Raw genomic sequence first — 11,315 nt, 5'->3', positions numbered from 1 at the left:
TTTCATCTCAATAAAAAGAGAATAATAAAACAAAAGATATCCACTCAGCAACCGTTGGATACACAAACTACCAAGCAGACAAATCAGAGAAGTTCAGGAAAAGTTCATTCTTTAACATAATATAGTAATATAGAACATTATAAATATAGTACAGGATATAGTAAAAGATGCAGTATAATAATAACGAGTAGCTACAAATTTGAGGTACTTGTACTTTACGCAAGCATTTCCTGTTAATGCAGCTTTATACTTCTACTCCACTACATCTGAGACAAATATATTGTTCTTTTTACTTTGATACTGGACAACTTAAGATTTGTGCACACAAAACATGTGAAGAGCTCATAAAACACACTTTGTTATAAACTACCCGACATGAACAAGCAGAGCTGAAACGATCACTTCATCGATTTGACAGAAAATAGAAATAGCAAATATTTAAGATAATCGAGGAAAACAAATCACAAACGTTTTATGTTGTCAGCTTCTAAAATGTGTTGAGGCATGTTTCTTGTTTTCTGTGTGCTTGTGAGCTTTATTTTGGTAAATGCATCTGTTTCTGTGGTTTAATAAAGTAACACCTCTATAAGTTAAAAGTTAAAACTGCACAACTACAACATTAATATGCTGCTTTCACACTAATGCATCAGTAATAATAATCTCATTATGTAGCACATAACAGTACTGAGTTATTTTCATACTTTAAGTACATGTTCTGGATTTTACAGGATGCCAAAAAAAGTTATATTACAGTATGATGAAAAAAGTCAAAGGTTTCTCAGGAATCTTAGACTTTTATCTCAGTCGATGTTTCTCTTCTGTTTATCTGTTGAAATCCACATTTTCCAAAAGACACAGTCAACACAACAAATGTACAAACACTTGATTTTTATTCCCAAGAGAATAATCCAACAAAGTGTGCGGAAGCGTTGTAATAAATGAAGCGCTGGGATTAAAAGCACAGTAATCAGGTTGGGCTTTAAAGTGCAGGTACAAACACCGGCTGAGTCCAAAACTCTTCATCCACTCATAACTGAGGACATTCTGAGAGCTGCACAGAGAACGTCACAGTATGATCATATCGACGAGTCTCAGATTCATTCAGGTTATGAGCTATTACTAATAAATAACTACACATGTTGGCATAACAGTGACTTGAGATGTTTTGAGCTGTACTGCGCAAATGTGCTTTAAATGGAAGTAAAAAAAGTAATTATATTGAATTAAACTGTAGAAATCCATCTAAGCTTGTGTGTTTTTGTGATTGTGATTGAAAAGGGGCAAATTTAAAAAATGTTAAATTAACAAAACTGCCAATATCACCGGATTTAGATGTTAAAACCTGAACGATGATGCGTCTCATTAGTACTAGATAAACTGTGCAGCAGGCAGCCAGAAGACAAACGGAGGAATTAAAGAAGAGGATTACTTTAGACTTCAGTTACAGAGGACAATATGATCATTTGTGTTCCCAACTGTGCAGTCATCACATAACAAACAGCTCTATAATGACTCAACTGGATAACCATCAAGAAAAACCTCACACAGCCTCAAACTAAAGGACAACTAGTGATTTTATTTCTTAGGTGAGCAGCGTATAAAAATAAACTTTATGTTACAAAGTGGAGGTGCTGAATGTTGTTTAATTGGTTGTCAATGACACAAAAAAGGTAAAATGCCAACAAATCCAATTCTGTTCTTCATTAAACTACTTTTAAGTTGTTTCTTCAAGTTTATAGAGAAAAACAGGGAAGACACACGAACGGCAGCAAGATGATACTTGGTAATCTTAGTAAAATACATCACATAGTGTTAGCAACTGAAATGCAACCGTGCATTTAAAATTTAAGTGTTAACTGTTTTTGACCAAAAAACAAAAAAAAAAGTCTTATTAGCTTTTTTTCAGGAGCTTTCATCCACATCTCACGGTCTTCCTCGGCCCGAAAAAATCTAGTAAGAGGATGCAGAGTTAAGATGTTTTGTGTTACGACACTTAGTTCTTACAATATTGATCTCAATACAAACACACTTCATGCTTAAGCATATTTTCAACATTATAAACGTGTTAAAAAACTAAATCTTGAGTGTGATTCAAAATTCACTAAATTGTTCTTACAAAAAAAAAGGTTTTCAGTTTAAAAACGTAAAGAGCAACCTTGCATGAGTTGATAGTTTGGGTTAAGAAATGTTTAAATGTCGACTTAAAAGGTCCATTCAGCATTTTCCATTTTGTGAGAAGTTGAACTCTGACTTTGTTTGTGCCTCTCGTGTAGCACCGTTACAGAGTGACGCCATGTTTCACCAGCTGAATGCTTTTAACGTGAAGCAGCAGCAGTCAGAAAAGTTTTAACGTTAAACAGCTAATGGCGGACTCCGCCACAAACGAACGAGCTAATGAGCTCTACTATAGAGAGAGAGGAAGTCCCTCCTCGTCCGGCGTCCCACCTTATTAACCGAGATGTGCAGACAATATTTTATTTGACTTGGCCTCGCTATAAAGTCTATTTATCAGACAGAGAGGTAATTACAGACTGTTACTACATTAAATGTCAAAACTTCAAAAGATTTTTTTGAGGGGGTGAAATAAAGCGATGTGTCGATGAATGAGTCAAATGTCTATCGGGGTTTTTTCTCTCAACATTTTCACCGTCTCAGTCAGAACTGAAGTTTCTCTGAAGCACAACTTAGCTCCCAAACTGACAAACCCCCCAACTCAACATGATGGAAGGTGATGAATTCACATCCTGGCTGTTACGACGATAATAACAAAAAAATAAAAAGAGGAAAAAACTCTGTTTGGGACAAAAGGGATTACTGTTTACAAATGTTACAAAAACTATGCGTCAGCGGTAAAAACGATGCGAGTACGTCGTACCTCGTGTTAAAAGTAGGAATAGTTGACAAAATAGCTCATACAAAACTTCAATACATGAAACTACATTTAAAGCATTTATTTATGTGTTTAAGCTTCACTCGAATCAGTGAATAGTCGTTTCCGCAGATGCTGAGGCCCAAAGATTTAAATCTGTGAGTAGTTGTAGCAGAGAGGAGAGTTCATAATAAAACAGTTTACAGAAACGTGTCACCTGAACTTTCTGCTGTCTCTTAACGGACAAATCCTACTATTTTGTGGATAAATCTGTGATGTTCTTTGCATTTCAGGACGTATTCTCTCATGAAATCTTCCTCACCCTGCCTCTTCTGGCTTCTGCTTCAGTTAGAGAATCCTACATTTCCCAGAATGCTTTTCACTCCTGCTCAGAACTCACCCTTTTCTGGTCTGTTTCCTGGTAAACTCTTTGTTCTTTAACCTGCGTGAGACAATTCTTCATCTGGAAGATCTGCGTTCAAACTGGCTCAACCGTCAGGTATCCATCAGCCTCTACTTGGTGCTTAGCTGACCTCTGTGGAGAGTCGGTAAAATAAAAATAAATATCCCGACAGGGATCCGTTAAGTGTCTCATCACCTCTTCTAGGAAATAAAATCCCAGATGACACAAAAGAACTGCAGCATATAAAACGATTAAAACAACTGTGACTCTATCTGAAGTTTTACTGCATCTCTGTGAAGTTATGAAAAGGTGTAACGACACATTTAACATTTGTTATCCTGTGAAACATTCAACAGTATCACAGGATCATGTGGCGAACAAAAGTTTGTTCCATATTTATGTAGAAACATTAATGCTGCATGTCCTGATTTATGTGTTAAATCAAAAGGGAATAAAGAACTCTGACTCTGTCAAATATGACGAGAAAATAATAAGTATCAGCCTATTTGTGGAAAACAAGATGTACAAAGTACTGGTTATAGAGGTAATAAAGTGTTTCCTTCTGTATATATATCACCATGATAAGAACTGGTATCAAGGAACTGATGAGGAATCAGACGGATAAGCAGAATCAGAACTGGCGTTAATAAAAACCCAAACGATGCCAAACCCCCGGTGGGACCGGGTGTTTGCTGCCCAGAGGGAAGTCTTGTGGACCGCCTGCACGTCACTGGTCCCGAGCTTCATACAGCAGTTTAGCCGCCTGTGAGGAGACATGTGAGAGTACATTACATCAACAGCTGCAGTCAAACACAATCTGTACAGTTAGACATCAACGTCAGCTCGCTATGCATCAGACAGATTCATGTTTGGATGAAAATAATAATAAATAAATAAAATAATAATAAAAAAGTAATGCATGAAAGGAGGTGTGTTTGGGGTCATGTTTGACATCACAGCTTCACCCAGATTTGGATGTTGGACCAAAACTATGGACAAGTTAACAGCTAGTAGTGTCTTAACCTCCAGCAGGACTGCAGTCCATTATTCATGTAGTATTTAATATATAGAATCCACATCAATCTGCCCCACCTTCTTCAAAATGTCTTGTTTTGTAAGTAAAATGTATTTCTATAGTTTTTTTTCACAGACATAAGTCACAAAGTGCTTAAGATCATTATTCAACATACAAGGAGGAAATCATAGAAGATGAAGTCCAAAGCTAAATATACAATACACAACAAAATACATTCGACAGAACTGGTGCATACAGTTCACCCAAACGCCTGACTGAACAGGTTAGTCTCTAAAGTATCCACAGGTAACAGGATGGTGAGCGAGTCTCTGACCCACTGATGAAAGCTCTTCAGTATGAGGGGCTATCACCGTGAGCTCGTGTGTTCCTGTCCGCGTACCTTGTGCATCGCAGCCAACCAGAACGAGGCCGCCTTCTTGTCGTCTGCGGCCTCCATGCGGAGCTGCTGGGCGTCCTGGGAGCCCATTGGCTTGAAGTGGAGCAGCATGCCGTTAGCGCGCGACGTCCCTCCTGCATACAGCACACACAGCACACAGCACACACACACACACACACACACACACACACACACACACACACGCCTTCAGTTAGACATGGACACACACACAAAAGAAAGACTGATGTATTTAACTAAATAAGCCTTTTTGTTTTATTTATTTTGTGTCTTTTGTCTTTCAGGCAGCAAAGAAGAAGATTTAAGTCTTCAGCTCAGACTGGATGAACTTTTGAAGAAAGTTATTTCTCCACAAACAAAGGTTTGACAACAACATGTCTCTCTTCTGGCTCAAAACATTATTTAAGTTATTTAATGAATAATAAACTAAAGAAAAAGAGAAGAGTGTGTTACAGTTTCATGTCTAATGAACAAAAAGAATCAAAACTTTATTGTTCCCTCGACAATATTAATAACAAACCTCGACCTTAAAACATGTCTTGTTCTACTTGAGCTTGTTTTTATTTTATGTTGTCTTGGCTCTTAAATGACAGTTTTTAATTGTATTTAAATGAATATGTGTTTATGTTTTATGTAAAGCGCTTGTTGCTGAAATGTGTTGTATAAGTAAACTTGCATTGCCTTAGAAATGATTATTAAAAAAACCACACAGACGCAACAACGAGACGTCGGGTAAATAAAAATGAAATGAACAATGAGAAAAACACACATGACGTTTTTCAAAATAAAATGCCGCACAAAAAGAACGATGAGAGTAAATTAGAAAGTGTAGATGGGACTAAAAAACATCAGATAATTTGCCACCATGTTGTGAGAAAACACAGAGAGGAAGAGTTACTGGACAAAACATGCACTACGGGAAAAAGTTATTGACATTTGTGTTGTTTTATTTTCCACTGAGATGCTTTTGGGACTCAATGAGGCGTAAAAACATCTCTTCGGTTTAAATTTCAGGCATGCACACAAGATGAAGAAACCACATCTGGAAACAAAGAGGAAAAGGAAGTGACGACGATGATGATGATGATGATGATGATGATGATGATGATGATGATGAGCGAGCAAACACCGGAGTGAACCAAAGCTAACCTTCAGAGATATACTGAGTGTCCAGCAGACTGGTGTAAGTGTGAATGTCATTCTCTGAGCCCAGAGGAAGACGAGGAAGAGGAAGAACCACCAGAGACAGCAGAGGACAAAGAGTTTGTTAGTGTAAAATGTTGATCAGGAAATCTCTCAGCTGGTTAGTGGATTCATCTCAAGGAAACCAAACATGGAGACACGACAACTTCCAGTAATTTAAACAATAGAAAAAGATCCACAATGCTTTATTTTTGTTAGTTTATCAAAAGAGTCGCAAACATGAATTAAATTCTGATGTTTCTCACCTCCCGGACTCGACCCGTCTGTCAAAATCTGCATGCTGGAGATCCGAGACAACTCCACCTCGAAGTGACTTTCACCGTCCAGGAACAGATACCTGACGTGTGGATTATTAAAAATAAGAAAGAAGATAAATAAATGAATAATGATGAATAAAGGACAAATCAAAGCAGGTTGACGAACAACAACGCTCTGAATCTTTTGGTGTAAAAAGTAAAAAGTTATGAGTATTTCTCGATCCACAGTGACTTTAAGAACTAAAGATATAAATGCTGCCTGCTCCATGAATAGAATCAGGAGGCTCAGAGCCTTTTTATTTCTCAGACACTTACAAAGTGGCACTGGAAAACTTTCTGTGTGATTCTCAGTGTGCAGGATTACTGTCCATCAGGAGCAACAGAGCCTCGGTTTGTGTTTTTAAAGCTCACCTGTGGTTGTTGGAGAGGCGACACGTCATGGTTTCAGACTTCTCCGACGCTCCCAAAGTGACGACGAAGGTTCCTCCTGGAAACACAAGAACACGAGTCCACATGTGGGTGAAGAGAGGAGACGGGAACATTCAACTGTGTTCACATCTGGAGTACGGCTGCACAATGAATCTTAGCTTTATAGAAATCACAATATTCCAAATCGCAGGATGCGCAATATTCATTAAAGGCAAAATGTTGAGTATTAATATAAAATCGTGAGTATTTTGGCAATAATGACGCAGTCAAATCTTCAACCTAAAAACATTCAAAATATTTCCCACAAAAGGAAACCAGACCCCCAAATTTAACCGCCAATAGAAACGCTTCAATATAAATCTGGCTAGATGTCAAAGCTCTATTTAGCACCGGGTCTCTAATCCATATCCGAGTGTCTGCTCTGAAAGAAAAACTATTTTATTGATAAACTATTTTAATCATTTGTCAAGAAAATAAAAAAGTAAAATATTCTTTGGTTCCAGTTTCTCGCTGATCTATCGATAACTCCCTCATCGATAAAGCAGGAGGCCGTCATCGTGCTGCAGGCTTTAAATCTCGTTCAGCCGCTCGTCGTCCTGCAGCTTCGGGCTGCTGATGGATTTATTATGAAGAGCTTCCTGCTGCTGCGTATTTATAGCTGCACGCTGACCCGCACTCAACGACGACACAGCGGATTATCGGGGCTCTGCCACATCATTTAACAGATGATTTTTATTGTATTTCTGCTTCCTGTGCAGAGTGACAGGGAACAGTGTGTGTCACGTGACGTGTGTCAGGTCATAAAGTCATAAAGTTATATATTCAGATAGAATCCAGCAGGTCGGCTGTAAAAACAAGACATTTTACATTCTGACTCAGAGTGCTCGCTGTAAAGTTACTGTCAAAGAGTCTGCACATTACATTACATTACTGAAATGATTAGCGGATTAATCAATTAGGCGATTTAATAATTAATCAGAAAATATTATGATTACGGTTTCATTGTTTCAGTCACTTTTCAAGCTTAACAAAAAACATCTCCAGCTTTTAGCTTTGCTGAGATGACGAGACGGAACACAAAAATATATCGCATATTAAGTTATTACTACTACTGCTATTCATACTACTAATATACTACTACTAATACTACTACAGCTATTAGTATGACTACAACTACTACTACTGCTACTTCAAATACTACTATTACTACTTCTTCTACTAATACTACTGTTATTTCAACTACTACGAACACTACTACAGCTATTTACTCTGACTACTAATACTACTACTTCTTCTTCTTCTGATGCTACTAATACTTATATTACAACTACCACTTCTACTACTACAACTGCTACTACTACTATTACTACTACTACAAATGCTATTACTACTAATACTATTACTACTACTACAAATGCTATTACTACTAATACTATTACTACTACTACAAATGCTATTACTACTAATACTACAAACTGAGACTGTGGAGCTCCTCACCTCCCAGGAGCACTTTGATCTGCTTGTCGTAGAACTCGGTCTCTTTCTGGGAGGCCAGGCTGCACTCGGCACACTGACGCACCGGATCCACGAAACACATGCGAGGCAGCGCCACCTTCTTACTGCAGCACTTATCACAGAAACACCGGCCGCACCGCCGGCAGTGATGCTGCAGGAAACACGAGTTACAGTCACATTTAATGTAATAATAATAATATAATGTTGTCACGTTAAACACAACACACTGCATATTACTCAAGGAATACATCTGTGTGTGAAGGTGGTTTGTTAAAAGAAGCACTTGTGCTGCCTCATCACTTATTAATAAAAAGGTTATTAATTTCTTTAACAAACGTCAACATTAGTGCTTATTTCTGCATGAAGACCTCCGTCCTCAGGAGAGCATTTAAGTTTCAGTCAGACTCGTATTAAGCATAAAGTTTGTAGTGTATTCACATGTATAATAAAAGACTTAATAACACAGAAAACGATAATATATCCTGTTCATACAGACTTTCTAAAAGACTTACAAAACTAATTTAAATGCACTAATCTGTCATTTAGACGCATTATTTTAAGTTTAGTTTAAAATACACACAGTAATAAAGGCGCATGGTGAGTTTTAAAAGATTCCAGAAAACTATTTCCTGTGCTGATTTAAACAGTACGTTTAAAGACAGTCAGAGGGAACAGATGACCAGTGTTATTATGTTCGAGGTGACTTCAGGCCAAAACAAATGAACAGACGCCAAGAGAGGAAATAAATCACCTCGTGTTCCACAGACTAAATCAAAGCCTCAAACTCTTCAGGTAAACTTGTGTCCCTCGTCTGTTTCTGTTTTCTTAGTCAGATAAAGCTGTGATTTGTCGTCACGGTGTCGTGTTGCCAAAAAGGAAACAGACCTTTCTTCTGATGAAGTCGAACTTGGTGTCACACTGCATACACCTCGGGCACTGGAAGACGGGAAAGAGGACAAACAGGAAGTTACACAACATGCCGAGTCAGGGCGAATTCAAGTTCAACAGCAGCTCAGAAAAGATACTTTCAATATATCCTCTTATATCTTTCTACCATTAAGTCGTCATCAAAACAAAAGTCTCTTACTGACATGTTGGTATTGTTGCTGTAAGATTATTGATGTCTTAAAATGATCCAAAACCTTCAAGACTTTCAATTTACTAAAACAACAAATATTCACATTTAAGAAGTTGAAACCAGTTAATAGTTTGCATTTTTCTTTCCAAAATTCTTTAAATCCATTGTAAAAAATAGTGGCAGAACAATTTTATGAAGACTCACTAATTAATTGTTATTATACTAATTGTTTCATCAATTCTGAAAGCAGGACTTTTACTTGCATAGTGTTGTTTTTCCATTTTGGTTTTGCTACTTTTACTTCAATAAAACCTGTGAGTATTTATTCTACCACTTTACAACCAGTCATAATCGTGCCTGTTGCTTTTATTCACTGTTTACATTTTAAGGTTGAGCGGAGGAACCAGCAGCAGAGTGATTATTAACTTGTGTTGGCTGTAGTTCAGCGTCTGTCTGGTCAAAGTGCCTCTGAGAGCAGCCACAGTCTCCCTGAGCCTCCTCCTGTAGCTTTACTGACACAAACACACAGAAAGCTACTAGCATAGCCGCTACTAGCATAGCAGCTACTAGCAGTCTTGGGGCCTGCGATGTCCAGCGGCGCATCAAGTTAGCCACAGTTAGCACGGAGGGAACCGGATGTTAGGAGGCTTTCCCTCAAAAATAAAAGTGCTTCACTCACAAAACACGCATGAGTAGTCGCATAGTGATTTAAAGTACATTTACTCAAGTGCAGTACATTTTTTAGGTGCTTACACTTAACTTGAGTATTTCCATTTTGTCCTTTTTAACTAAGTTATTTTGTAGATTAAAGTTATTTATACAAAATATAATCAACTGCATTATCATAAATGAAGCTCCCCAGCAGTATATAACTTAAATAAGATACACCAGATACAATCTTTAAAGCGATAAACGCATAAATGCATCAATACTTTGTACTTTTACTCGTATGTATAGTTTAAAATGCATGACTGAGTATTTTTACACTGTGGTATTGTTACTTATATAAATAAAAGACCTGAGTAATTCTTCCACCACTAGTTTTCATATCTTTCCCTTAAGTACAGTACTTCAGTAAATTCATTTATTAACTTTCCACCACTTCATTTAGTTTAATCCAGTCCCAAAACTCATCCACAGCCTCCGAAGAGCGAATATTTAGGATCAGGTTTATAAAGTTCTACTGTTACTAACATACGCAAAATACTTGTATTATCATCATTATTATTATTATTATTATTATGGCTAAACCTAGGAAATTGTACAATAAGTGTGAGATTGTCTGAAGTGTCATTATATACAATAATTATTTTTAAATGTAATGTCGTTAAAGTAAGGCCACCAATCAAGACAAACAAACAAACACCACATAATGTTTAATTAATTGTAATTAAAATGTGTTTTTAACTCAATTCTGTTAAAGTCGTTTCAGTTCACAAACAGTGCGTTTATTTTGTAAATCTCAACCGGAATAAGCTCTGTTTACCGTCCTAGCTAGCTTGTCGCAAATGTCCGCAGCTTCGATAGCTTCTCGCTGTCAACACAAATCCGCCCCCCGTTGCCTCACCTCTTTATCCGGGACCCACTGCGGCTCGTCCAGGGAGAACGGGCTGTTGAAGGCTCCGTTCTCAGGCACCATACGGAGACCGCTGGGGCTCCGGACGAGCTTCTTCCCATCGGGCACCGCGGACATTTTCCCTCGTTAGCAGCTGTCTCTCCTTTCGTTACAGTAGGGACTCTCCGTCAGCCACGAACTCACGTCTGGACACGCCCTCTGACGAATGATTGACAGGGGGCTGGACGAATCAAGAGCACAGAGCTGATGTCACGTGCTCCCTTCGGGTTAAGTTTTTTTTTTACAACTCCACCCAAAAGAGAGCATTATGAGTTATTATTTATTATTTATGCTAAATTTAGACTTTGTATTAAACTGCTGCTGCTCACTTAAAGTCCTCACGTGTTTATTTGATGAATGTATAAAACGTCCTTCTCTGCAATGGAAATATTATATAAAATACAATAAACCTTTATTGATGCACAAAGAAAGAGAAAATGGGTTATTACTGCAGCACAAAGACAGCTGTAATACAGATGAATGAAATAACAAAAATAATAATTAAGTAGTACATAT

General features: G+C 37.6%; 1 protein-coding gene across 2 annotated transcripts; it reads right to left on the bottom strand.

The window, feature by feature from the left end:
* Positions 1-871: 871 nt before the first annotated feature.
* Positions 872-11,200, bottom strand: zfyve21 (zinc finger, FYVE domain containing 21). 2 transcript variants are annotated; one of them, XM_031873225.1, is made up of 8 exons: positions 10,752-11,200; positions 8,992-9,042; positions 8,089-8,257; positions 6,574-6,649; positions 6,151-6,242; positions 5,852-5,905; positions 4,688-4,818; positions 872-4,035 (listed from the first exon to the last, which is right to left on the bottom strand). In XM_031873225.1, exons 1-8 carry the CDS (start codon positions 10,875-10,877, stop codon positions 4,000-4,002), a joined length of 735 nt encoding a protein of 244 aa, XP_031729085.1. In that variant the 5' UTR covers positions 10,878-11,200; the 3' UTR covers positions 872-3,999. The 2 variants fall into 2 exon arrangements, with proteins under 2 accessions (XP_031729085.1, XP_031729086.1); XM_031873226.1 differs by lacking the exon at positions 5,852-5,905 and having other exon boundaries at positions 10,752-11,197.
* Positions 11,201-11,315: the final 115 nt, after the last annotated feature.

This window comes from Anarrhichthys ocellatus, unplaced genomic scaffold, assembly GCF_004355925.1.
Source record: "Anarrhichthys ocellatus isolate YVR2014 unplaced genomic scaffold, GSC_Weel_1.0 scaffold69, whole genome shotgun sequence".
Classification (NCBI taxonomy): Eukaryota; Metazoa; Chordata; class Actinopteri; order Perciformes; family Anarhichadidae; genus Anarrhichthys; species Anarrhichthys ocellatus.
The sequence above is the reverse complement of the archived record's forward strand: the minus strand, read 5'-3'. Positions and strand labels throughout refer to the sequence as shown.